Below are 27050 nucleotides of genomic sequence, written 5' to 3'. Positions count from 1 at the left end.
GACGTTAAACCCCCCGTTGGACGTTAACTTCCCGTTGGACGTTAACTTCCCGTTGGACGTTAACTTCCCGTTGGACGTTAACTTCCCGCTGGACGTTAACTTCCCGTTGGACGTTAACTTCCCGTTGGACGTTAACTTCCCGTTGGACGTTAACTTCCCGTTGGACGTTAACTTCCCGTTGGACGTTAACTTCCTGTTGGACTGACCGACCCTTCTGTCGGGTCCAGGAGGCTCGTGGACTCTGTCTCCAGCTCTCTTCAACTTCCCCGTTCCAAACGTGGAGGCGGGCCACATCCGGCCCGCGGGCCTTAGTTTGGGGACCGCTGCTCTACATGATCCACCAGTTCCAGGACGGATCGCTGTTACGACCCAGATCGTTAGAAAGAGTCGTAACAAGAAGAAACCAACGTAAAGGGTTAACGTTAAAATATTTGATAAACCAGAGATTATCTTAATCCCTGGACAGAGTAAAGGTTTTCAAGATTAACTAAAGGACCAAAGGAAGCTGCTCAAAGGAACAGAACCACAAGAGGACCGCTGGAGTCCTCTGGAAATTACTAGTGAAAAAACCCCCCCAAAGTAATCTGATTACAGTTGTACTAAAAAAGTAGTGAGCAGCCCCCCCCCCACTCCTAATGCTAACACAATCCAGTGACTAACTCGGCCCCACTCTTCACAATGTGGTCACAAGTTTGGTTCAAACATCTCCAGGAGCAAACAGCCCCCCCCCAGGTCTGAACAGCTGAAGACGATTTGAGGACTCCTGCTCTGATTGAGGAGAACACTCTGCACCAATCAGGAGCCGGGGAGGGAACAGGTGGAGTGGGCGGAGCCAGAATCTTTAACAAACAAAACAATACTTCCTACAAGGAGACATCACGTGACTCTGACCCCCACCTGGTTTAAACCCCCTCCTCTCAGCGTCCACCTTCCTTTTATCCATTTCTGAGGTGGGGGGTAACTAAATCCACCCTCCACTCTGACTGCTGATCAACAATGAAATCAAAGCCCTCTCGCTGCGCTGCAGGATTTCCGCTACCGTTGCATTGTGGGGAATGTAGTGTTGGTGCGTGCAAAACACCAGCGAGCGGCTGCGGCTTGTGGGCTGGTTCCAATAGTAATTAAAAATCATTCCGGGGGGGGGGGCAAAAATAATTCATCACGGGCCAGATCTGTCCTGCGATCATTTTACTGATTTAAATTCTGCAGGTTTTTACTCCCAGAGCAGCGAGACAAATCCGAAACACTTCCGCTTCCGGTCTGACTCGGTTTACTCTGTCCAAGGTTCATTAATCTGAACTGTTTTCAACTCATAAAAGACATTTCCCGTGGCGTTTGACACCCTTTAGAGTGTTTTGTGTATTATTTTCACATTATTTTAATTGTCTTTATCTGATTTTATTTCCGCTTTTAACCTATTTTAAAGTATTTTATCGGATTTTTATTTGATATTTAATTTAACTGCATCATGCATTATGTTCACGGTTTTGTGGCATGTCTGTTGTTTTTATGTAGTTACTGCGCAGCACTTTGGTAACCTTGTGTTTTTTAAAATTGTGCTATATAAATACAGTGGATTGGTTTGGAAAATTTTAAGTCATCAAATGTGGAGATGTGAGGCATTTATAGGGGGGGGGGGTAGCAAAGAAATCTTCAAATATTGGAGTACAAGTACTAAAAACACAAAGAAAGTCAGGGAACTGAAGTCAAAATCTGTTTTTCTTTATTTTTCATGCTTCCAGACATTTTAAGTAATAATAATAATAATAATAATAATCAACAATGCAGGATCTATACAAACGTTTCAGGTAATTCAATAGAACATTTGACGGGTGAATCTCTCTTAGAGACAATGTTTTTGCGTTTTGCACACAAAGGAACTCTTTGTACACAAGTCTAAATGTTGCTGTTGTAATAAACCAAAGCAGAGATCAGTCATATGGAGCACATATAACCAGAGTCACATGGAGCGTTGCTACGGCGACACTTCCATAAGTCTCTACAGACTTGAACAGCACACTGGTCCCCTGCTACAGGTAGAACAGTACAGGTGACCCCTCTCTGAGGGGCCCCCAGATGTGAGGCCCCCACATCAGTGGCCCCATCGCCCTGCAGGAGCCCAGCCCCTCCCTGAACCACCTCTCACTCGTTCCCGACACAATAAGAGGCCGTGATTGGCTGTGAACCAGGTGCCTCGGGTGGGGCTGCTTGTGATTGGATCACCGCCAACAGGCTACACCCCGGTGAGGACGCCAGGCTAGCACTGGCCCAGGCTGTGCTTGATGATCTCACGCGACTGGGGGGGGATCCTGTCCGGGAAGGTCACCTGGAACTCCACCACCAGGTCGCCCCTCTGGGTGGGGCTCTTGGGCAGGGGGAGGCCCTCGCCCCTCAGCCGCCGCACAGCCCCCGGTTTGATGACATCACTGCAGGGGAGGGGCATCATCCGGCTGTCCAGCGTGGGGACGCTGACGGTGCAGCCGCAGAGAGCCTGCAGACGAACAGCAGGGAAAAAAACATGAGTTATGTCAGCCTGCTATACATAGGTTCTATACCCGCCCCCCCGAGGCGTGAAGCCCCCCAGGCGTGAAGCTCATTGTGTAACCGGCGTGAATGAGGCCAATCACTTTTCAGTGTTACACAACAGGCTGCAGATGTTCTGTGTGGGAGGCTGGCGCTCCAGGAGGTGGGGGGCGCTGCTAAACTGTGAGGGGGGGGGCTGCCAGGCTGAGGCATCGGAATTGTGGCTCAGATTTGCGGGGGCAGGCGGCGCTGAAGCTAAATATAGCTCCTGCTCTGTCGCTCTGCGGGGGCAACCGAGTGGATGGGGGGGGCTGTCAGCCTGCTTTAAGCTGGATGGCTCAGATCACCCCCCCCATGCTCAGACGGACCGTTTCCTCTTTAACATTTCTCCATTTCTTATCTTTCCCCAGAAAGCATCACCTGATGTTATGTAAATGAAGCCTAACTCCTCCCCCTGTGGGTGTGACCCCGCCCCCCCACCGTTGGGGCCTCAGACTCACCTCCTTGAGGGTGATGTTGGCTGTGTAGACGATGTTGGCGCCGTCCCTCCTGTACTGGCTGTGTTCCTTGTCCCGGAGGACGAAGGTGACGTCGGCGGGGGGGCCGTTGGGCGTGTCGTCCCCCTCCCTGGGGAAGGTGATCCTCGTCCCCGCCCTCCAGCCCTTCTTCACCACCACGTTCAGCACCTTCTCCTCGGGCCGGACGCCCCCGTCGGCGTGCCGGCGGCTGCGTGTCACCTTCACGTGTTTGGTGCAGCCGTGCATCACCTCCTCCAGGGTCACCGGGAGGTCGTGCACCGCCTCCTCGTCCTGCAGCCGCCGCTGGCCCCGCCTCTTCACGCCCCCCTCGTGGAACGAAGGCCCGCCCACGTGGCTGAAGGGGAAGCGCCGGAAGGGGTTGAACAGGTCGTCGTCTACGTCGAAGTCGGGGCCGAAGAAGATGTCAAAGTGGTCGGAGCCGCGGGAGGAGAAGGCGGAGTGGGCGTCGCCCTGGAAGGTGTTCCGGAACACTTTGCCATTGGTGGAAACTGGAGCTCCATTTTTAAGACCTGGGAACAAAGAGAACACACAGGGTTAACCCTTACAGCCCCGGGGTCGCGACTGCGCGTTCAGATCACATGTTTTTAATAATTCTGTCACGTGGATAGCGATTCGTGCATTTTGTCACGAAATGTAAACATGTTCGTAATTCGTGCAATTCACGAGTCTTGTTTGAAAAACTCCTTTGAAGGGCGGCACAGGTGACACAGATTTTATACAGTTATGTTAATAATAATAATAATAATAATAATAATAATAATAATAATAATAATAATAATAATCCTTTATATTCCCACAGTGGGGAAATTTGAGAAAAAATATTTTATTTTTTAAATTTTTTTATTTAAAAAAATTACATTTTTTAAATTAAATCTAAAATTAAATTGAATTTTAAAAAATTGGTTTTTATGTGCAATAAAATACAATTTGTTCCATTTTCGAACTGACGGTGTGTCTATTTTGGCCCAGAAAACTCCTTTGCAGAGCGGCATAAGTGACACAAACTGTATATAATCATGTTAGAAGCCCATGGAAACCTTTTTGGAGCTCAAATCCGTTCCATGAACATGTTTTTGGTTTATTTGTGAAATAAAATATAATTGTTCCATTTCCAGATTTGACTGTGTGTCTGTTTTGCTCCAATAAGTCAGTACAGGAAGTTATAGGGAAATGAAAAGGATCTCTACATGTAGCTGAGGTTCTGACCCACCTTCCTCTCCAAACAGGTCGTAGGCGCTCCTCCGGGGGGGGTCGGTCAGCACCTCGTAGGCCTCCGCGATCTCCTTGAAGCGCTCCTCCGCGTCCGCGTCGCTGTTCTTGTCGGGGTGGAACCGGAGGGCCAGCCGCCGGTACGCCCGCTTGATCTCGTCCTCGTCCGACTCGGCCGACACCCCCAGGACCTTGTAAAAGTCCTTACCGGCGGGCTTGCTGGGCGGGGGGGGCGCGTCTGGCTCGGACCGGCTGCTCTCCTGAGGACACAGGTGGAACCGGGGGTCACGTGGTTTCCAGGACTCACGACGCGCGGAAACCCCGATCCCGGGAGAACAACCCCCCCCCCCCATTTTACCCGCTAATGCGGGTGGGGGGGTCAAGGTTCCCCCGACGACCGGGATTCTCCAGTGATTGGCCGAACCGGCGTCAGACAGCGGAGGGTTGAACGCGCAGGAGTGATGCGGTTCGGGTTGAAACGGTTCTCCGTGGGGGGGTGAGACTTACCGCTGAGGACGAGGAGCCCGAGCTGTCCCCCCGGTGGATGCCCCGCACTTTGCATTTGACGTTAACGTTGTTGTTCTTCACGCCGAACTGAGTCCAGATCAGAACCATGGCGGCGGCGGTCGGTGTCCGGTGGGTAGTCCGGGATGGGGCCGCTGCTGTCTCCGGTGTTCTGCCGTCTCTCAGCCGCCGCGGCTCCTTTAGAGCCCCCCCCTCCCACGCACCGGGACCGAGCTTTCCCGGGACCGCCCCGTTCCTTCACGCGCTGCAGGGATACCGGCGTCCGGCGCGCGCCATTGGCTCTCCGGTGGTGATGACGCGGATGACTCCGCCTCTTCTCCATCTGCGGCACCGCTTCCGGTGTTCTGGGACACGGAGCGGACCAGACAGTCACGACCAGACCCAGACCCAGACCCAGACCCAGAACAGAACCAGAACCAGAACCAGACCCAGAATCAGAACCAGAACCAGAATCAGAACAGAACCAGAACCAGAACCAGAACCAGAACCAGAACCAGACCCAGAACCAGAACCAGAACCAGACCCAGAACCAGAACCAGAACCAGAACCAGACGGACACGGCGTCCCGACGCACGCGAGTAAACAACAACAACAACAACAATAATAATAATGATAATAATAATAATAATAATGATGATGATGATGATGATGATGATGATGATGATGATAATAATATTAATAATAATAATAATAATGATAATAATAATAATAATAATAATAATAATAATAATAATAATAATAATAATAATAATAATAATAATAATGATAATAATAAACAACAACATCTGGTCGGTCTAAACACACAGACGGTACCGAGCCTGCTGGGGGGGGGTGGCGTCTCCCCCCCCACCAGACTCAGTGTCCTCAGACGACTCCTTGTTGTCTCCAGGTGGGGGCCCCTCCGTGTTCAGCTCTGCTGCTGCAGTTCCACCTTAAATGACCTGAGGAGTAGGTCGTTTAAGGTGGAACTCCAGGGCGATGCTCATGGAGGTAAAGGCAGGATTGGACCCTGGTCATAGGGGGGGGGGGGGTCGGACCCTGGTCATAGGGGGGCTGGGTTGGACCAGACCCGCTCCACTGAGCCGGTGTCGTTCCGTCGTCCTGGAAACCATCAGGTGATGTTGGCGACCACACAGTTCTGCCCGGCGACCGCCTCCAGACGACCGTCGTTCGCTCCAACAGCTGAACCTGTCATGTGTCTGAACACGTTGTGTTACTGGAACCGTTTTCCTCACCCAGAAAGACAGGAGACTGACGGGGGCAGATGGGGGCCATCGGGGGCAGATGGACGCCAACGAGAGCCGTTGGGATGAGGCCGGACCTCCCGTTCCTGGTGAATGTATAAGTTCTTTAGAGATGTAAACATCTCCGTCAAACCCTGCATGCATTCATCTGCAGCCCCCAAAACCTCAAAGTACAGATCCCTGCAGAGACGAGGTGGGAGCCAGACCACTGACCCCTGACCCCTGAAAACTTCACTTATTGTTTATATATCTTGTATATTTTTTCCTTTATTTCTAACTAGTTATTATAATTTCTTTGGAGTCTTCTTGGGTGTTTCTGTTTTTATTAACGTACTAAAGCAGCAGCACTCAACACTTTGATTTGATATTCTATTCTCCCTTTAGATGTTTCCGTTGTTTTTTTTTGAGTTAAGAAACGCAAGAAAAAGTTGACATGGAAGGAAAAAGAAGGGATGAGTAAAGGAATGAATATGAACTGTTTCTACTTCATTTCTTTCTGAATCAGAAGCGAGGAGGAAAAGTAGAAACTAGACGGTGATTCTGATCATCTTCATCTCAGGACGTGAATAAATAGATGGATCCGTTTCTCTCTTTCATGATGAATATCACCATGTTTCTATTCAGACATGAAACTCCTCATCCTACCAGACCGAGACGCCGAGACGCCGGTGGCCATGGATACGGACCGATGTCACGGCGACGGTACATACATGGCCATGCTTCCTGGTGTGATGCTGCAACTGTCCAATGGGGGACGGAGTTTCCTGGGGATTCTCCTTTCGTCTTACAGGAAACAGGGACATATTTGGTTGGAACACGTCGAGCCCGGAGCGTCAGATCGCAGCTCCAGCTCCGACGGAGTGAATCAGAGCAGATCCCAACATAGAAGTCCTCCTTCCTGCCCACGGGAACAGTCTGTGCCTTTCACACGTTAGAGCTCTCCATCCATCCATCCATCCATCCATCCATCCATCCATCACCCGTCGCTGAGAAGAGATGCTAATTGAGGCTCCAAGCAGAACTGACACCGTTATTCTGAGAGGATGATGGACAGCCCAGTGTTCCCGTGGTGTTGCTTGGTTTTCTCACATCGCCAGCAGTAAAATATTCATCACACACTATTTTCTGCTGCCAGTGTCCCACTTTCTATTCACAGGGTTCAAGTGCAATGTGTGTGTGTGTGTGTGTGTGTGTGTGTGTGTGCCATCAAGTTTGCACTTCTCCCGCCAATCGATCGTAGCCATTGTGCGTCCAGTACAGGTGTTTCCACTGGAGTCGTGACTGGTTTTAATCCCACAGGTGATTGGCAGCTGTCTGTGCCATTTACGCACAAAGAACAGCATTTCATCGATGGTCTCTTTGTCCAGATCAAACATTTCAGCCACGGATTTTATTTTACCCTCTTCCAGACTCTGGTGGATAAGAGAAAAGTCCACCCGTCTCTCCACCGCCTTCAGAATATTAAAGATCGAACGTTTCAGGAGTTTCTGGTTCAGACGGAACGCAGAGGAAGTAGATTCTGATTGGTCTTTCATAACGAGTCGGTTTGTTGTTTGTCTGGTTGGACAGAAAACGAGACGTTCTGATTTTCAGGTTCACTCAGTCTGTCGTCTCACACCTTCTCACCCTCTCACCCAACGTTCTGCCTCCCACACGTCCACAGGGGGGGCGGGGGGGGACTGGAGCCACTCAACACAACCAGAGCACACAAACATGTAGTCGTGGAAAGAAACGGAGCCAGATGGGCTCACCGAACGATCAATCAATCAATCAATCAGATCAAGCGACGACATGACGGGAGATGACAGAAGAGAGGTGGAGGCTAACGGTTGAGCAGACATCTGAGGTGAGGAGAGACGCCAGAAATGAGAAGAAACAGAGAAATGATTATAAAAAACAAAAGTTTTTTAATCCCGCTTCACAGCAGTGATGTGTGGTAACGTCAGTGTTGGTGTGTCCGTCCGTCCGTCCACCAAATGTCTCCACAACCGTTCAGACAGAAAGACGAACCAAAAGCACATGACTCAGGCAGCAGAGGGGAGGAACATGAGATGATGACCTTGACCTTGAGGAAACTAGGTAAAATGTTGAATTCAGGGGTGTCGCAGGATGTTACAGTCTCTCACTACCTTGTTTTAGGGCTGTATCTGATAAGAACCTCAAATCATTCACATCTAATCAATATTCTCCTCAGCTTCATCAGACTTTCGTGCAGGAACTGACGTTGTTCCTTTCGTCGGGCGGTGCTGCCCTCTGCTGGCTGAAAGAAGCTCCTGCATGTTGGAGGGGGAATATTTACCGTTTAGACCTGACATCTTTATGTCATGAAGCTGACAGTGAGACAGGAGACACTCTGGACCTGCTCCACCATCAGGACCATCGTCCCAACGCTCCTGGGGAGCGTTCCCTCTGACCGCCGCCATCTGGACCTCTGGCTCCCTGTCCCGGGGAGCCACAGGAAGTCAGCAGATGGCGGGGCTCTCAGAGGAAATGAGGAGGACGAGAGCAGACAGGCAGAAAGGCCACGTGCAAACCGCTGATGGAGGATGAGAGGAGGGCGTGATGGACGACACGACGGGCGACACGACGGATGACACGAGGAACGTCCGAGTGACGCTGATCCGTTCTGACTCAGGAGGACCGTTTCTTCTTCTGGACTGACGCTGAGGCGTGAAAGATGTCAGAGGTCGTCATCCGTCACCGTGGGCTGGAGACAACGATCTGAGAATCCTTCATCATAATCCCATGATGCCCTTCAACAAGCCACCCCCCCCCCCTTGCTGCCGTTACGCATCTCCTTATGCAAATGGAGGTTGTGTTTCTGGCGGCGCTGGCAGCCGAGCCCAGAATAGAAGCAGAACAGACATTTGGGACGAAGGCCCAGGACGAGGAGGAGGAGGAGGAGGAGGAGGAAGACTGTCAACCCGTATCCTACCGGTAGGTTAACCGGTTGAGCAGTTCAGGTCTCTCATTGGACAGGAACCTGGTGCCAGTCGTCTTTAAGCTCCGCCTCCTTTTCCTGCCTTCCAAGGCTGATCCAGGAAGTGAAAACACAATGAGATCTCCTCCTGAAACATGACAATGTGTGGATTCTTCACAGGTTCTACTGTGTGGTTCTACTGTGTGGTTCTACTGTGTGGTTCTACTGTGTGGTTCTACTGTGTTCTACGTTAGAGGAACCAACAGAAATCAGCAGCGACACGTTCAGACGGAGGGTCTGTAGGTTCTAAAGCCTTTATTTGGACCCGGTTCACGACTACGATTCTAAACGCTGAAGGACGGAGAGAGAACACAACCACCTGGAGACTAACTGGTCCTGGTGAGTCCACACGGTTCACCATCGACCTGCAGGAATGCTCAGCTGGACCAGAAACAGGAGAACCGGTTCAGGTGGACCCAGCATGTGACCGCGGGTCATGTGACCGCAGGTCATGTGACTGGATTTTGTTTCACTAAGTTTGTTAAAAAATAATATTTTACAACATTGAACACAAACAGCTGATGGTGATTAAACAGGAAGACACACACTCACACACACACACACACACACACACACATACACACACACACACACACACACACACACACACACACACACACACACACACACACACACACACACACACACACACACACACACGCGCACACACACACACACACACACCCTCTTTAGAGCGAGTCTCCAGTGTGTTGAGCGCTGAACTCCTGGAAGTCTTCTGGGATGGTGTCTGGAGGGGGGGTGAAGGGGGGAGTGGGCGGAGACAGGAAGTAAACACATGAGTCACACCTCGGTGACGACAGAACAACGTCACGGCGAGCTAGCCCCACCCCCATTTAACCTGTCACGTCACACCTGAACCAATCAGGGGTGGTGTGGTGATGATGGGCGGGGCTTACCGTTGCAGCGGTATCTGAGGTTGGACCAGATGATGTTTTCTTGAGAGAAACAGAAAACGCCGAGCCGTCCTCCTCTCATGGTCGTATCGATGGTCACGCCCGAGTCGGCCACCAGCTCGGTGCCCTCGTAGAAGCGGGCCCTGGACAGATCCGGGGGGTTTTATTATCAACATAAATGACGGTAAAAAATATATCTAGGTCGAGATTAAAAAAACTAAAATAGTGATAATAAAATATAAATCTAGATTGAAAATTGAAATAATAAATGATAATAAAATATAAATGCAAATCTAGATAAAAAAAACTAAAATAAATGATCATAAAAATAAATTTAGATGTAGAGTACAAAAGTAAAATAGTAAATGATAATAAAAAATATATCTAGATTAAAATAAATAAAATAATAAATAATCCTAAAAATAAATCTAGATCTAGATTAAATAAACGAAAATAATAAATGATTGTAAAAAATAAATCTAGATCCAGATTTTTAAAAAAAACCTAAAATAATAAATGATCATAAAATATAAAATGAGATCTAGATTAAAAAAACTCAAATGATGTAAATAATAATGAAAAAAAAAGATAAATAAATAGATGAAAAAATTGAAATAATAATAACAGACAGTGCCAGATGGGGGGGTGCTCTGCGGGTTGGTCCTACCTGATGTAGCCGACCTGCGGCCGGTGCTGCAGGTACCAGCGGTAGGACACCTTGTCCTTCCAGCCCACGTTCCGCGGGTCCTTCCAGAGGAGGCGGACCTGGTCGTTGGTGTCACCGGTGTGCCACAGGGAGTTCCTCAGGTGCTCCCCGGGGCCTGATGTGGACTTCACCGCCTGAGGGCAGGAGGGGGGGTGAGTCCAGGGAGCCGACACGTCAACAGGAAGTCGGACCGGACGCCGCGCGTACCTTCAGCTGGATGCCGGGCTCGGCCACCGCCCTGAAGGGCGTGGCCTGCCAGTAGGTCTGCTCGGTCTGCTTCCACATCACCACGTAGAACGAGGAGGAGTCCTGGTAGCCGAAGATGAAGCCGGCGTAGTCATCGTCGGTCACCGTGTTGACGTGGAAGGTGCCCTCGAAGTCCACGCCGCTGAAGGCGGTGTAACCTGAAAGCGGCGAGCGAGGCCACCGTTACCGAGCGCACCGTCGAGCATTTGGTGATTACCGACCTGAAGGGGGCGTGGCTCACCTACGGCAAGGCCCGGGTCGCTGTTCATGGTCTGGACGATCTCCATCCCCTGTGAGGACAGAAGCTGTGTGAAAAACCCCCCAAGGAGGACGCAGAAACACTCAGGGTCAGCTGACCTGGTTCAACACCACCCAGTTGGGGTCGATCTGGGCGTCGCCCTCGGGATCCAGCACCACCGTCTGATAGGCCCTGAAGTCGGTCAGCGTGACCTCGGCGTTCTCGGGACAGTTGTCGATCCGGTCGATCACTTTGTCCTGGTCGAAGTCGGACTCGCAGATATCGCCCACGCCGTCGTCTGAGGGGGAGAGGCGTGGCGTTCAAATGAAACCACTCCCCTCCCCATTACCGCCGGTTACAGACGGGTTAGGCTCCACCTCTGTGTTCTGGACTCACTGTTGTCGTCCGTCTGCTCCGGGTTGGGGACCAGCCGGCAGTTGTCGGGCCCGGGCGGCACCACGTCCGGGATGCCGTCGTTGTCGTCGTCTTCGTCGCACTCGTCACCGAGGCCGTCTTTGTCCGTGTCCAGCTGGGAGCTGTTGATCACCAGGGGGCAGTTGTCCTTGGAGTCCTGGTGACCGTCGCCATCACTAGGGGGTGGGGGGTGGGGTGTCACATGATCAGATGACGTCAGCACACGCGTGTCCCAGGACAAAAAAACACGCTCACCTGTCCTGGTTTGTGTCGCAGGAGTCGCCCACCAGGTCGTTGTCCACGTCCGACTGAAAGCAGAAAGAATTCAACGTGAAGTTGGCTTCAGTTTGACCCCCGGACGTCTCCAAGGGGTCACAGGAGAAATGTAAATGTAGATTAAAAACACTAAAATACTAAATAATAATAAAAAATAAATCGAGATCTAGATTAAAAAAACTAAAATAACAATAAATGATATATCAATGATAATATCAAGATTAAAAATTGAATAAATAAATCCTGATGTATATAAAATAAATAATAACAATGAAAAATATCTAGATCGAGGTTAAAAAAACTAAAATAACAATAAATAGTAGTAGAATATAACTCTAGGTCTGAGGAGCTGGAAGAGAATTGATGGAGAAATTTTGAAAATATTTTGTCACATTTTCCAAAATTTTTCCCAAATATTTTGAGCTTCGGATGGAATTAAGTTTAACCCTTCACTACTTGTGATGGAAACTCAACTGAATTATAATCAATAATTAGTCCCCTGATGAATGGAACAATATTTCTCTGTAACATCATTTCATTTAAAATGGTACAAAATGTCTTCATCCGGGTTCCAGTTCTGGTTCTGACCCACCTGGTTGGGGTTGGGGATGTCGGGGCAGCTGTCGCAGGCGTCTCCCACCCCATCTGCGTCCCGGTCCTGCTGGTCTCTGTTCTGGACCAGGGGACAGTTGTCCAGGAAGTTCTTCAGGCCTGTTGGCCAGAGCACAAGACAGGAGACAGTTAGTGATGACGTTCCTTCACTAAACGTTACCGACACACAGATATAAAGTTCATCGATTTTATTCACCACACCTGAGCTTTTATTTTGAAAATCAATCAAAATAATGCATTAGAACGAACAAGATCTGTTTTTTACGTTCAGGTAGGTTTCATGTTGAGAAATTTACACTGTGGAGTCAAACAGGGAATTTAAAGTAATTTGATTGATGCATAGTAATTAAAACAGAATACGGTGTTGTTCCAACTTCCGCCACTAGATGACACTGTTGCCTTTGCTACGCAGCCGAGCAGAAACTGGAGCTCAGAAGCTGTTTCTTATTCTTTGCATGGAGGCAGCAGCAGCACAAATTTATAAAGGTTAAGCAGAAGCGATAAGAAGGCATCTTCTCTCCTGGGGGGTTTTCTGAGGAGCAATCACACCGGAGAATGATTAAAGTTTGGCTCTGGGTCAGGCGGCCACTGAACTTAGCTTTTTAAAAAAAATAAATATTTTTTTTCAGTTTGGCATCTCTTGCCTCACCTTGCATTTTCAGGACATCCACACCACAGCCATATATTTCTCTTTTAGGACTCAGAGGGATTTTTAATTTACTTTAAAGGGCGTCTGCCTGCTTCTCCACTATCTGAAGGTTCTGGGACCATTCTGGGCGCCACCTCCTGTGAGGCCGGTGACAACACACGAGTGTCGGCGCTGCGACGTCATCCATTACCGTCCCCGTCCTTGTCGTCGTCGCAGGCGTCCCCTTTGCCGTCGCCGTCGGTGTCTCGCTGGTCGGGGTTCTCCACTGTGCGACAGTTGTCGCAGGCGTCGCCGTGGCCGTCCTTATCGCTGTTCCTCTGCTCCACGTTGGGCTTCAGCCAGCAGTTGTCCTGCAGACAAACACCCACACCGCGCTTAAAGGCAAACCCCCCCACACCTAAAGTCGCTCCAGCCTGCATTCTGAAACATTAACATTACGATTAAATGAATGAGCAATGTCGATTTTAAAATATGTTCATGATAATGTCAGCTGGGATGGGCTCCAGCAAACCCCCCCGTGAATGAATGGACGACGTCAGGTGTGACCCTGGAGGGCCACTTTATTTTTAATCAACTTTTAGTTCACGTCCACATTTGAACGATCTCCCGCTGCCCCGCCCAAGACGGTTCAAAGGCATCTGTTGTCATGACGATAATTTCATTAATATTGTTTATCGTAGTCAGCGTGAACACGTGTCCCCCCCACCTGCTCGTTCGGAATGCCGTCGCCGTCGGCGTCGTCATCACAGGTGTCCCCTTGCCCGTCCCGGTCGGCGTCTTCCTGACCGGAGTTGGGAACGTAGACGCAGTTGTCCTGTGAGGAGACGACGGCCCATGAATACGCAAAGCCTCGCTTTTCTAAACGACGTTGCGTTCGCCGACCGTCGGCCGATCCGCCTACCTTCTTGCAGCTTGGATCTTTGCACCTGAGCTTCTCGTCGGGGTATCCGTCGATGTCGGTGTCCTTCCCACACAGGTACCCGTTCCCGGCCCAGCCAATCCCGCACTGACGGGACGAGACGAGGCGTTCAGAGCGTGTGTGTGTGTGTGTGTGTGTGTGTGTCCAGGACCTGTGACCCCACCTGACAGGAGATGGAGCCGTCCCGCTCCACGCTGCACTCGGCGTTCATGTCACAGGGGTTGTTCAGGTTGCTGCCGCAGCCGACCTCCGGCCTGCAGCCGCTCACCTGGTCGCCGGTGAAGCCCGTCTTGCACCCTCCGCAGCGGTACGACCCCTGCAGGACGGAGGGGATGCCGTTTCCAGGACGGCCCCTCACGGGACGCGACTAGCACTCGGTTATCTGACAGCGGTCTTACCACGGAGTTGTGACACAGCGAGTCCGGCGTGCAGCCGCCGTTGTTGGGTCCCTTGCATTCGTCGATGTCGTCGCACACCTGGTGGAAGCAGAACGACCGATTCAAGATGGCCGACGTGTTAGAGTGGAGTGCTCATTGGTCTGTTTAAACCAGCTTTCATCCGTTCTTCTACCTGCTTGTTGGCCTGGGCATACAGCACGCCCACCCCCTCAACCGGCAGCCCGGTGAAGCCCATTGGACAGGCTTCACAGCGGTAACCCGGGGCGGTGTTCACGCACTTCACTCCAGGGAAGCAGGGGTTAAACTGACACTGCAGGAAGAAGCACACGTCGCCTTCAGGTGCCGTCGACACCGCCGGTTAGAAAACAGGAAAGCACCACCAACAAAACACATGAGTGGAGTTTGTCTTCAGTCGGACCTGCAGCTAAACCTGCAGCTAATCCCACGGCTAAACCTGCAGCTAAACCTGCAGCTAAACCTGCAGCTAATCCCACGGCTAAACCTGCAGCTAAACCTGCAGCTAAACCTGCAGCTAAACCCATGGCTAAACCTGCAGCTAAACTCGATGCTAAACCTGCAGCTGAACCTGAGGCTAAACCCAAAGCTAAACTCGATGCTAAACCTGCAGCTAAACCTGCAGCAGTCTTGGCTGACACCTTGTTGGAGTCGTTGTCGTCTGGTCACACAGAACAAACACGCTTCACCATATCCAACTATCATCCTGCAGTTCCTCTTTCTGCCACAACCCCTGCAGGGGCAGCACCGCTGACTCTAACCTCGTCCACGTCGTCGCAGCTGAAACCGTCTCCGGTGTAGCCGTCGGGACACGGCGCACACTCGACGCCTTCCTCCGTCTCTATGCACATATCGTCACGGAAACAGATGCCGGGGCCACAGGTTTGCTTCAGCTCCTCCGTCCCTCCGAGACCTTCAGAGACCAAAGGGGAGACGGTCCAGTTCCTCCTGTGTCTGCAGGAGCATCAGACGGTGGGTGACTGGGATCTTACCGCAGGCCTGACACTCGGAGATGGTGTTCCTGAGAAACGACGTCTCTTTGACCTGCGGGTCAAACGTAAAACGTCAGACCGGAAGCCTGGAGCTCCGGAGGAAGGAACCGGCGATGGCGTGGCGTTACCTGCTGGATGAGGACGTCCTTCAGTTCGTTTATCACCTTCGTTAACTCCAGCATCTGATTGGACAGCTGCTTGGTGTTGATCCCTACGAGAAAGGGAACGGGGGAAAGGGTCACGTCCCTCTGAATCATCTGGCCGTCCTTCCCCCGGCAGGACCTTACCCAGAGTCTGAACGGAGTCTCTTTGTTGGAAATGGCATTCCTGCAAGGAGGCCACGTTCTCGAACGAGTCTCCCACCACCAGCTTGAGCTCATCGAGACTCTCCTGTGAGAATAGGACCGGTCAGAACCGTCCAGAACCTTTGGACCGCGTCCCGTCTATTCACTATTGTATGGTAATGAGGGGAGCGGTGGTCACCTGGTCTCGGGGCTGCATGGTCCTCAGCTCCACCAGCCCGTAGCCTGCAGGCAGACCCTGGAAGGCAGCTGGGAGGTCCCTGATCGTCTCCACCAGCCGGCAGTCCAGGTGCAGCTCCACCCCCCCCGGGCCCTGCTGCCGCATCCCCTTCAGGTGGAACAGCAGCCGGTGCTGCTGCCCGTCCGCCAGCACCAGGTTGTTGAAGGTCACCGAGGTCATCCTCTTGTCCGTCCTCAGGTAGCGCAACACGGCTGTGAGCAACAAGCAGCGTTCAGACTGTCTGAAACACCCGCAGCGTTTCCCGCAATGCATTGTGGGAAACGCAGAAGTCGATGTGGGATAAAACTCAAGGCCAACGGACCAATCACCAACCAGCATACCGTCACGATCACCTTTTAAGGAGGTGATATAACCGGAGTATTTTGGTAACCATAGTAACGCCCGTATATGTCAGCAGGTATGTGATCAAAGGCGTGTCCTCCTCCTCACATGTCCCGCCCATCGTCACTCACTGGTTGATTGGTGCACACTAATAATAATACAACCTGTCATTTTGCCTCGACTTCAAAGAGCGCTTGATTTCCTCACCTGGGCCGTCCTGCAGGGCCTCATCTGGTTTATTTAGCCTCAAATCAGCTGAGCAGGAAGTCAGATCTAGCAGCATCACCATTTCCCTTTGTTCCTGATTAAAAGCGTCTCTTTAAACTCACATATTTCTTGTCAACTGCTTTTTTTAGAGCGAAGCCAAAAGGCAGAAAGTGGATTGGATTGTTTCCGTCCGTCTCCCAGTCGTCCTCCACGCTCGTCTGATCGCATCTCCAACAGGACGACAGGTTGAAACGCTGACGGCCAATGGGGCTCAGATCTGATGCTAGCCAGCTAGCTGCTAATCAGGTGGACTCCTTGATTTTTGTTGTTGCTAAATGCTAACAGCTGCAGCAGCTGGAAGCCAGAAACACGCAAACATGAAACACATGAGACGCCCAGATGGGGAGGGGGGCAGAGTCTCGTGTTAACTCCTGTGGGTTCAGACAGAAATGCCCCCCCCCCCCTGCTGCCCCCCAGCCCCTCCTACCTCTGTTGAGCTTCCCCATCACGGTGAACTCCAGGTGCTTGCTGTTGTCCCGGGGGTTGTACAGGCCGAACACCGAGGTCCCGGTCTTGGGCTGCAGCTTGAAGGTGGTCAGGATGAAGGCCTCGTCCACCCCCTGTCCCGCCAGCCCCCCCTGCAGGAGGTCCGGCAGGCAGTCGGGGGAGGTGAGCAGGTCGTAGACTGGAGGGAGAGAGGGAGGGGGGGTGAATGACATCACCTCAGGAGGAGGAGCCAGTGACCCAGTGACGTCATGAGGCGTGGTGCCGGTCGGGTTTAGATGTTCAACACCCCCTGATTAACCCCTCCATGACAGCCCCGCCCCCCTTCACGCCGCGCGGATCGATGGAGGTGTGGCCAAACCCTCCATTGGTCACGCCGATGATGTCACGACCATCAGCATCAGAACGACCTTCAAACAAACCAACACGAGGAACCGACCAATGGGAGCAGAGCTCCAAAGGGTTAACACGAGACCAGCTCTGGGTCAGCACGTGGACCCGCTAGCCGCTAACTGACGCCGCCGCCGGCTCGCCAGAACATTCCAGTGTGTTCACGGGCCACCTGGTAATGAGCTCCGGTCTCCGGCGGCCCCTGAGGGCCACTTACGGCTCTCTGACGCTAACGGCTTCAGCCGCTAAACGCTAGCAGTCCGTTAGCATTTGCTGCGAAGCGGTGAAAAGGCTTCAGACTGAAAACGGGTGCGTGAAGGCGACGCCATCAGGTGGTGAATTCTGAAGCGCTGGTTTGAGTGTGTGTGTGTGTGTGTGTGTGTGTGTGTGTGTGGGGAGCGGAGTGTGTCTGATTGTTCCCATGTGTGTGACCTCGCCGGGACCAGACGGGAAAACCAGGACGAGTCGACTCGGCGGTAAAGAGACGGTCAGGAGGGTCCAAGTTGTTGTTTATCTCCTGTCTCAGGTAAAAGGGGGTATCTAGCTTTCATTCCCTCCCCAGGTCTGATCCTGTCTGCATGCAGATCCCCCCCCCCCTACAGGTTCTGGTCTGTGGAAACACCCGCCAGTGACCCGTTAAATAGTTGTGACTCACCCAGAGCCTGGGCGTCCACGTAGGAGCCCAGAGCCCCCAGCAGCGTCCAGGCGATAGCCAGGACCGTCCGAACCCCCACCATGTCGTGTCCTCAGCCGGCTCCGGATCGCGTCCTGGACGGGTCTCTAGTCGGAGCGTCCTCCTTCAGTCAGGGGGGAGAGGAGAATGTCATGGTGAGCCGAACAGAAGCTGCTTTTGTGTGTGTGTGTGTGTGTGTGTGAACAGGGTGGGGGTGGGGGGGTTGTAGGAGTCGAGCAGAAGGAGGAGCATGAGGGCCTGAAACTGCCTTCAAAGCTTCCTCAGACGGCCCCATGTAGAGAAGGAGTGACCGGGGGGGGGGACTCAGAACACACTCTTCCTGTCGCCGGGGGTAACGTTCATGTCACTCTCCTTCCAGGGATCAGATGTGACCCCCCTGTCGTCATCATCCTCCGGAAATGAGCGTTCAGGAAGCCCCGCCTTTAACGGGCTGTGTGAAGCAGTGGGCGGGGCCTCAGACCACCACTTCCTGGTCGTCAGCGTGTCTGCCCCCCACCCCCACCCCCGATGTTTGCATCCCGACTCCCCGCTCCCCAATAAAAGCCCAGGCTCTGCGGGTGCCAGACGATGTTCCCACTTTAAGGGGGTAAACACTGGTCTCCATGGCAACAGGCAGCAGCGCATGAGTCATAGTTTCCACATGTTTACCACAGGTGTTCCCACGGTCCGATCTGGACCCCCTCCAGGTCCCGACGGGGGCGCCCTCCTTGTGTGTTTCCACGGTGATTCAGGTTCTGGATCCACCGGGTCGTTCCAGCTGCGGGTCGGCGCCGGCGGCCCACATGAGGTCAGACGGGCGCGCCCACACGCATGATGACATCTCCCTCCTGGGTCACGTGTGATACCGCCACACAGGCCTCAGGGTTCTGAAGATTAGCTCTGCCGTAACCACGACGACCAGAACCCAGATGATCTGAGGCAGGAGGATTAGAGGGTTTAAGGGACGCCTTCTAGAACCGATCCAGAAAGAAAGAGAAGAAAATTAATCAACTTCTGCTGTTTTGCCTCAAAAACAAAATCACTCAGATTGATTTATTCATCAGACGTATAATTATAGTAATTATATGATCCAAAACAGCCGCTTCGCTCACGTCAGGTCCAGCGTTTATGATTCCTGCCAGAAACGACACGAAGCGATGGATTTAAAGACAGAACTCGTCTTGACGTGATGTTTTCTGGCATAAATGAGAAAGATTTGTGGACGCCGAGCGTCTGAGGAAACCGTTTGGAGCCAAAGGAAACAAACGGCTCTGACCACGTGAAGGCTGCTCGCCACAACACGGCCTTTCATCAGGGCGTCCATCAGAGCCCCAGACGACCACAGCTGGTGACCGTTAGTCTGCTCGGCCCGGTCTCACCTGAGGAGGGAGGAGTCCGATCCAACACCTCATCGATCACAACCCCGCCCCGTTTGGAGGAGGGCAACTCGCTCCAAACCCCAATTCAATGACAGCATTGAATTGGCAGCGTCTGGGGCATTAGACGGGTTGTAACCCTGGACTGGAGGCAGAAGCTGAATAGATGGTTCACGGATTCAGGATGGTGGCTCCGCAGCCAGACTGGCGTCACGTTGGATGAAGCTGTCGGGTTTCCTGGAATCGTCCAACGCGTCACGGAGGGCATGGACACGAATTACAAAGCAAAAGTCAGACGTTCACGATGAATCAGGAAATGTGTCGGGAGCACGACGTCTTGAGGGACGCGGCGCCGCCAGAGCGTTCTGGATGGTGATGGAGTCACGTCTGCCTGGAGGGGCTCATGAAGACAGAGAGAGTTTTACACTCAAACAGGAAACCAGAAAATGACAGGAAACCGTTTCTTTGATTCCTGGACCCCCCCCACTTCACAGCAGCCTCTGGAATCACTCAGAGGCTCTGGAACATAGACCTGATTGATGACGGCGGCGCAAACATCAATTAGTTTCAGCGTGAAGTTTTCAGTTCCCAGTGGGGGCCCCTACAGAGCCCCCCACCACCCCCTGGAGAGTAAAAGCAGCGGCTGATGCTTTCGCCATGTGTGGAGCGTGACTTCAACCTCACGCAGCTGCTGCTCCGGCCTCCACGCAACCCCCCCCCTTATGGACAGACGTACTATCAACCCCCACTATGGGTGTGTGACATCACTCAGGATCAAACCCCGCCTCGCACACTCATTTAGAATCAAACCCCACCCCTCAACTCATTTAGGATCAAACCCCGCCCCTTGTACTTATTAGGGATCAAAAACACCCTAAACCTCCTCACCCTGGACCGGTCCCTAAACGCCTCACCCTGGACCGGTCCCTAAACGCCTCACCCTGGACCGGTCCCTAAACGCCTCACCCTGGACCGGTCCCTAAACGCCTCACCCTGGACCGGTCCCTAAACGCCTCACCCTGGACCGGTCCTTAAACGCCTCACCCTGGACCGGTCCCTAAACGCCTCACCCCTGGACCGGTCCCTAAACGCCTCACCCCTGGACCGGTCCCTAAACGCCTCACCCCTGGACCGGTCCCTAAACGCCTCACCCCTGGACCGGTCCCTAAACGCCTCACCCTGGACCGGTCCCTAAACGCCTCACCCTGGACCGGTCCTTAAACGCCTCACAACCCCGAAACGTCAGAAATATTCCCTCGTCTCATTTCCTGTCAGACCTGAACCCGACCAATCAGGGTCATCAGCACCGCCTCGCTCCATCAATCACCCTGAGGCCGGGTCCGTCTGGACCGGGACGGTGCGGTCGGGGGTTCAGACCCACTCGTGTTACAGCAGGAAATTCCCCCCCGTCTGAAACGCCAACCCACTTCCTCTGCGGTGGCGACATCACGTCACCCTGTTCTCCTGTTCCGCCGGTCTGGACGGGAAGCGGCTCCATGTGGTTCAAATGGATCCTGTTGGATCCTGGTGTGAACGCTCCTGTCCAGTTCGTGTGTTATGCATCACGGGGGGGGGGGAGTAATGTTTTTCCCAGAGACAGACGGACAACCTGACACGTCGTCCAGGAAGTGGAGGGATTTCTTCACCCGCTTCAGGACAGGAAGGGGTTTGGATCGATTCCCGCCCACAGACGTAATGCACACCGACCTGCGTTCTGACTCCCACCAATCACCACCGGACAGGTTGGGGGGTGAATCCAGGACAAATGTGAGTGGGAACCAGGAGGCGTTGAGTTCACGAGCGCAGCTGGACGCCTGGCATCAAACAGCCGGAGCGGCGGCGGGTTCAGAACCCAACGAGGTGCGAACAGGAAGTCCTGCTTTACGGGAAAGCAGTAAAACCCCCACCTGGACGGGACGAGGCTGCAGCTGCTTCCACAAACGAGACGAGGAAGAGGAAGATGACGAAGGCAGACGGTCGCCGATGCTGTGATGTCACCAACACGCGTGCCGGCATGACGCGGGAGAACAGAACACGCCAGAGGCAGGTGGAGGTGTGAGGAGGGACGTTTAATCACATCATCATCGCCCTCGTCGGACGCCAAGCGCTCCACAAAGCCACGCCCACATTCAGTAGCCACACCCACATTAGCTAGGAGCAGGTCGGTCTTTCAGATGGTTGTCCAAACTTTTACCCAACAGTGACCTCGTTGTTTGGCGTCCGTCCAATCAGAGCCCAAAACATCTACAGACACCAGTACAGACAGGTGAGGTCATGAGGTCAGCAGGGAGGACCTCATTGGGCACGAGTGAATGATGTCAGAGCGTGCTGGTGGTGGAGGCGGCCAATCGCTTCCCGATGTAGATCCTGAATGAAGAAGAAGTAATGAATAAGGCGTCCAGCGAGGTTCAGACGGAGGGGAGCGGGTCCGGAGGGGGGGGGGGGGCACGCCTCACCCGACTCCCAGCATGAACAGGTGAGACACCAGCAGCGACGGGCCGAGGATGAGGAGGAGATCAGAGGAGAAGATGCCCCTCTTCATCACGTGGGTCCTCCTGATGCTGAGTGTCTGCTGCTGCTTCGGGTGCTGGAACACAAACTCTCTGCAGAGAGAAGGAGAGACGACGAGACGACGAGAGACAAACGTGGAGACGAGACCCCCACAGCCCCGCCCCTCAAACACACTTATTGAACTTAACATTAAATGTCGAGCGCGGCAGAGAAAATAACCTGAATATAACGCCTTTCTATTTTATCCGGTTCCTCAGATATGTGCAAAAAACTGTACAAAAGTAGAAATTTGACCTTGACCTAGTTTTCTCAAGGTCAAGGTAATCCTCTCATTTTCATCCCCTTTGCTGCCTGAGTCATGTGCTTTTTGGTTCATCTTTCTATCTGCAACGGAAAATAAAATATAAAATTTACATTTGAAGTGTGTTTTATTTCTTAAACTGGAAGATTAACGTAATCTTGAAACATTCAATTAAAGTTGTATTTTACTATTTTTATTTTTCATCACTCAAAATACGCGTCACATGATTTAAGTTCAGCTTTATAATTCATTTTTAACAGACGTTCAACTTGCTGTGTTTTTATTAAAATTTCAAGAGATCAAAACGTGTTTATTATGGAATAAGAATTTTGTTTTCTCTGTCAGAGGTCATGACCCCTGGTTAAGCTGCAGGTATGAGAGTCCTGAGGCGAAGCTAGAGGGAACAGGTCAGCTAAGCTAAGCTAATAATGTTCATTCCTTTAGCTGCAGAGCTTCTCCACAAACATAATGACGTATAAAACTGAAGGCCTTGCAGGACTGCAGTGGACTCTTACTTTGGCGGGACGTTTTCGGGTCGACTGGACCAGTCCCAGACCCAGTCGGTGAACCCCCCCCGGCCCCCACCGTCCTGCAGCGCCAGGTGAGCAAAAACACAAGATCAACACCCGACCCTCCACAGATCAGCAGAGGTTCTGATCCCGACATGCACCTGCAGGGGGGCGCCGTCGCCGTCCGTCTCGCTGGGGGGTCCCTGGGAGGACTGGGGGGTCCCCCCCAACTGAGGAGGACTGAGGACAGAAGACGTTAAAGGAGGAAGGGCGACAGGAGATCGTTTATTAGAGAGATGCCAGGTTCACACCTGTCTTGGGTCCGCTCACACTCCAGCTGCGCCTCCAGGAGGATCCTCTCTAGCTCCCCCTGCAGGCTGGAGGCCGCACCGTCCTCCTGCCCCGCCTGGCCGTCGCCGTGGCTAACGCCCGCCATCGCCCCCTCCAGCTCCACCCAGGAGCCTGAGGACAGACCAGAAGAGCACGTGAGGGGCGGGGCTGAGCCCACCAATGGGAGCGAAACACCGTTACGGATTGTGATTGGTTCGTTCAGACAGGAAGTTGGTGTGTCAGCACACGGAGACGACCTGACGCGACTTCAGACTGAACCTCTGTTGATGTTGCATCGTGTGCTTCTGCACACGACCAGAAACACACACACACACACACACACACACACACACACACACACAGGTTCACAGGGTGCGTGAGCAGGAAGAGCTCTCCTCCGGTAGGCTGGACTAACACGTGCTGACAGCGCGCTCGCTTACGTAAGACCTTATTTCTGTCAGATTAGCTCGCCCCCCCCCATCATGCTCTCCATCCCTGTGACACAACCACAAACCGCCGACACGTCCTCGTCCGCCGTCTCCATTCCACTGTGTTGTCTGGTTTACGAAGCCTCGTCAACAACAACAACAGGAGGTCGTGAAGTGATTGGACGGAGAGCCGGTGGGGGAGGGGGGGCAAACTGTGCCAATGCCCCAGTTCTTGTTGCACAGAGGGGAGTTATGACATAACAAGTGTTTTTCCTGGATCAGCTTTACGTAACGTGGAGTCGAACCGGCGACCGTCCAGTTGTTTTGCTTTGTTTACATCAGACTGAGGGATAAACAAGACAACAACAACAACAACAACAACAACAACAACAACACATTTCACCAGCTTTACTTTAAATCAGTCGCTAATCTCTTTCAGTTTGTGGATCTGAGGATAAATTTAAATTCTCTTCTGATGGTTTATTCAGTCAATTAAAGGACAGGATCGACTTCCTGTTTCATGACGTCACACACACGCCTCAGCTGACGTCCTCAGTGACGCTTTATCACGTCTTAAGTAGCCTATGAACAGGTGAGTCAGGGAACAACGACACACCTTCGTGACGTCACGACACCTGCCGATGAGCAAACACACGATGTTGACAAATTAAATTCGGGCGCGAGTGTTCCTGTCGGCTTCACGCGCGTGCGGGTAAACGACACCTACGTCACGAGCGCAACGACAAACAAACGCACGTGATGTTACCGGGAGAAGCAGCGGGCCGTCCCTCACCGTGGAGTCCGTCCGCCGGAGGCTGAGACATGACGGATGGACCGGAAACCGGAGACGCGCTGCCTCCGACCGGAGACCACAGGCGGACAGCCGCGGTGCTCTGCAGTACTTTCGGTGTTTGTTGTGACGGAAAACCCGCCGCTAATCCCCGGTCCCCCCCCCCCCCTCCCCACGTGACTCAGAGCGGAAGTCAACACGGACCGGCAGGTAGAAGGGCGTGTCACGTGACGCTTGTTTGTGTGTTTGTTTGGACCCACACCTTCAAAAAGGTGAATCAGAACTTTATGTCTGTCTGACACAAATATTACAATCATGAAATCACTATTAAACCGTTAAAAACACATAATATCATGTTACTGTACAATAAAACACATAATATCATGTTACTGTACAATAAAACATATAATTTCATATTATTATCGCCGTAGCAACCCCCGTGACCCATGATGAGGAAGAAGCAGCTATATGAGCAGCTGGGGGGGTCATGAACGTTTAAATTACTGTAAATAATAAGATCAATAGTTTGTTGCTCTATCGTGGAAATCGTTAATCGCGTGTGGTTCCTGGAACGCGTTGACGGCGAAGAACGAGGGATCAAATATTCATATTAACAAATATTATACAGGTTAGCCTGGAGGCTAGTTAGCTTTGTTAGCTGATGTCTATCAGTAGTGACAAAATCGAGACAGCATCGAAATGCAGGTTGGACCAGAACAGGGGGGGGGCAGGATCCAGATGTTCTCTGAGATCTACTCTGACCCTCCATACTTGATGAACCAGGACGCCACCTGGTGGGGGGCGACCAGAAGGCGCCGATGGAGGCTTCTTCCTGGAGCATCATCAGAACGCTTCATGTGTTCTGTGTCTCCTGGATGAGGACTGAGCCTCTCCGGGGGGGTATGGATTATTAGGATCAATAATAATCACTTTTCATTTGCACCACAACGACATGCTAAAGGCTACGCCAAGGAGATAAAAAATACGTAGGGGCGGGGTCACAGCTGTGACGCTCAGCCAATCATCTTCTCTGCTTCTCTCCCCACTCTGTTAGTGTAACATTGCCCTGACCTTCCTTCATCCCCCCAATCACATCCAGCATCAGGTCATCATCATCATCATCACACACACACACACACACACACACACACACACACACACACACACACACACACACACACACACACACACACACATAGAGCAGCTGGCTCTTCTGATGAACAACATGCTAGCTACTAGCGTTCTCACGTTAGCATGTCATACATGTCAGGGGTGGCTGTAGCTAACAGCTGCTACCTTGCCCCCTGGTGGACCCCTCCCCATCCATGAGCATGCCGTCGTTTTATTGTATTTTAAATTGCCCCTCCGCAGCAGAGACTTCTGGGTAAATTCTGCTCTTTCCATGAAATTCTCTCTAAAATCCAATCAAGTGATGTAGAAGCAGAATGTGTGCGATGTTACGGGGGGGGGGGGGGCTGATCGCAGCTGATAAGATGGATGTCGCCGCCCTGGAGGCGTTTAGGGGCCGCTTCATCTGTGGCCCTCAGGAGACGACGGGACGCAAAGAAATAGAACCCAAAACAATCCGTTTGTTCTGGTCCAACAAGAAACTCATGCATATTCATACCAAGAGGCGTGGCCTCTGCAGGTGGCCCCGCCCCCTGGAAGTCTCTATCATCCTCCTGGTCAGACTCCTCCTCATATGGGAGCGATCCTTCCACCTGTCTGTTCTAATCCAACCCCCTCTTCCTCGACCCCCCCATTATGCGTGACCTTTTTGCATTCCTCTCCAGCGCCCCTCCCCCCTTCCTGTCCCATCAGCCCCCTGAACCTACCCGTGCCCCTCACTACCCCCCCCCCGCCTGCCGCTGTCGCTTTGGTTCCGCCCCCTGGATGGCTCCCCCCCCACTTTGCCCTCTGCAGCTGCACATACTCTGCTTTTTAATTAGACTGACTCACTAGCCCCCCCCCCCCACCGCTTCCCCCCGCTTACGAGGATACATGGGCGTGCGTGGCGACACCGAGTGGGGGTCATGATGGTGAGATGCGGAGAGGAAGGGGGAGAGAGGGAGAAGCGAGAGGAGCATCCGAGAGGATAAGTGCCCCCCCCTCCATTCATTCACCCCCAGCGCTCCGACGGATCAGCAGGAACGGAGGAGCGGTTCCCACGTGAAGGCATGGATCCACGCAGGAGGGGGGTGAGGTAGAGGAAGACCAGCAGAGGGGAGGAAGAAGAGGGGAGGAGGAGAGGGGAGCCGATGGAAGGAGGGAACGGCGAGGAGGAGCGGCGCTGACGGACCGGAGAACGGAGGGAGGAACGGAGGAACGGCGTCCAGCCACAGCGGAGGGATGGAGGAGCGGACGGAGGAGACGTGAAGGAGCGAGGAGCGGACACAGAGGAGGAGGTGTGTGTGTGTGTGTGTGTGTGAGACTGAGGTGTGTGTGTGTGTGTGTCCTGATGAAGAGGAGCGTCTCCATAGCGATCAGAGAACAGGTCTGACAGACGCGTCCGCTCCGTTACTTCCTGTTTGTTTGGCTCCTTCACTTCCTGATAAACCATCGGATTGAGCGAGAGGCGTGTGTGTGTGTGTGTGTGTGTGTGTGTGTGTGTGTGTGTGTTTGTGTGTGTGTGTGTGTGTGTGTGTGAGAGAGAGAGAAATATGTGTGTGTGCACCAATGTATTTTATTTGTTTACCAGGTGTGTGCACACATATCTGTTCTGATGATGGATGTGTGTTTGCGTGCTAGCAGTGTGGCTGCAGTGATGT

At 52.5% G+C, this 27050-nt stretch overlaps 3 protein-coding genes across 5 annotated transcripts; all 3 read right to left on the bottom strand.

The window, feature by feature from the left end:
• Window positions 1-1718: 1718 nt before the first annotated feature.
• zgc:122979 (uncharacterized protein LOC641576 homolog) lies at window positions 1719-5215 on the bottom strand. The gene is made up of 4 exons (XM_068335531.1): window positions 4779-5215; window positions 4273-4531; window positions 3024-3571; window positions 1719-2491 (listed from the first exon to the last, which is right to left on the bottom strand). Exons 1-4 carry the CDS (start codon window positions 4884-4886, stop codon window positions 2258-2260), a joined length of 1149 nt encoding a protein of 382 aa, XP_068191632.1. The 5' UTR covers window positions 4887-5215; the 3' UTR covers window positions 1719-2257.
• Window positions 5216-9256: 4041 nt separating this feature from the next.
• thbs4b (thrombospondin 4b) lies at window positions 9257-18232 on the bottom strand. Of its 3 annotated transcripts, none has more exons than XM_068335529.1 (22): window positions 18020-18232; window positions 16958-17155; window positions 15883-16133; window positions 15687-15789; window positions 15528-15610; window positions 15400-15451; window positions 15169-15320; window positions 14565-14702; window positions 14393-14470; window positions 14158-14310; window positions 13782-14081; window positions 13266-13425; window positions 12407-12525; window positions 11794-11846; window positions 11521-11714; window positions 11244-11422; window positions 11128-11176; window positions 10848-11044; window positions 10602-10774; window positions 9938-10077; window positions 9705-9768; window positions 9257-9401 (listed from the first exon to the last, which is right to left on the bottom strand). In XM_068335529.1, the coding sequence occupies exons 1-21, from the start codon at window positions 18099-18101 to the stop codon at window positions 9710-9712; spliced, it is 2913 nt and encodes a 970-aa protein (XP_068191630.1). In that variant the 5' UTR covers window positions 18102-18232; the 3' UTR covers window positions 9257-9401; window positions 9705-9709. The 3 variants fall into 3 exon arrangements, with proteins under 3 accessions (XP_068191630.1, XP_068191631.1, XP_068191629.1); XM_068335530.1 differs by having other exon boundaries at window positions 9257-9768; window positions 13782-13889; window positions 13977-14081; window positions 18020-18230; XM_068335528.1 differs by having other exon boundaries at window positions 9257-9768; window positions 18020-18231.
• A 155-nt stretch (window positions 18233-18387) lies between these two features.
• On the bottom strand, window positions 18388-24414 carry zgc:73226 (uncharacterized protein LOC402792 homolog). Its single transcript, XM_068335532.1, has 6 exons — window positions 24259-24414; window positions 23046-23196; window positions 22896-22974; window positions 22741-22814; window positions 21870-22016; window positions 18388-21780 (listed from the first exon to the last, which is right to left on the bottom strand). Exons 1-6 carry the CDS (start codon window positions 24314-24316, stop codon window positions 21732-21734), a joined length of 558 nt encoding a protein of 185 aa, XP_068191633.1. The 5' UTR covers window positions 24317-24414; the 3' UTR covers window positions 18388-21731.
• Between the last annotated feature and the right edge of the window lie 2636 nt (window positions 24415-27050).

The sequence above is a fragment of the Antennarius striatus genome, chromosome 15, assembly GCF_040054535.1.
Source record: "Antennarius striatus isolate MH-2024 chromosome 15, ASM4005453v1, whole genome shotgun sequence".
Classification (NCBI taxonomy): domain Eukaryota; kingdom Metazoa; phylum Chordata; class Actinopteri; order Lophiiformes; family Antennariidae; genus Antennarius; species Antennarius striatus.
This window is presented reverse-complemented; position numbering and strand designations above follow the sequence as displayed.

Excerpts from the sequence above, each read along its gene's own strand:
- zgc:73226 (XM_068335532.1), bottom strand. The coding sequence starts at position 24,316 with ATGTCTCAGCCTCCGGCGGACGGACTCCACGGTGAGGGACGGCCCGCT. Across the intron at positions 23,197-24,258 it reads ACGGCCCGCTGCTTCTCCCG|GCTCCTGGGTGGAGCTGGAG; the intron begins GTAACATCACGT and ends GTCTGTCCTCAG. Across the intron at positions 21,781-21,869 it reads CTGTTCATGCTGGGAGTCGG|GATCTACATCGGGAAGCGAT; the intron begins GTGAGGCGTGCC and ends TTCTTCATTCAG.
- thbs4b (XM_068335529.1), bottom strand. The coding sequence starts at position 18,101 with ATGGTGGGGGTTCGGACGGTCCTGGCTATCGCCTGGACGCTGCTGGGG. Across the intron at positions 14,311-14,392 it reads CGCTGTGTCACAACTCCGTG|GGGTCGTACCGCTGCGGAGG; the intron begins GTAAGACCGCTG and ends TCCGTCCTGCAG. Across the intron at positions 11,045-11,127 it reads CGACCCGGGCCTTGCCGTAG|GTTACACCGCCTTCAGCGGC; the intron begins GTGAGCCACGCC and ends CGCCGCTTTCAG.
- zgc:122979 (XM_068335531.1), bottom strand. The coding sequence starts at position 4,886 with ATGGTTCTGATCTGGACTCAGTTCGGCGTGAAGAACAACAACGTTAAC. Across the intron at positions 4,532-4,778 it reads CGGGCTCCTCGTCCTCAGCG|GAGAGCAGCCGGTCCGAGCC; the intron begins GTAAGTCTCACC and ends CTGTGTCCTCAG. Across the intron at positions 3,572-4,272 it reads CGACCTGTTTGGAGAGGAAG|GTCTTAAAAATGGAGCTCCA; the intron begins GTGGGTCAGAAC and ends CTTTGTTCCCAG.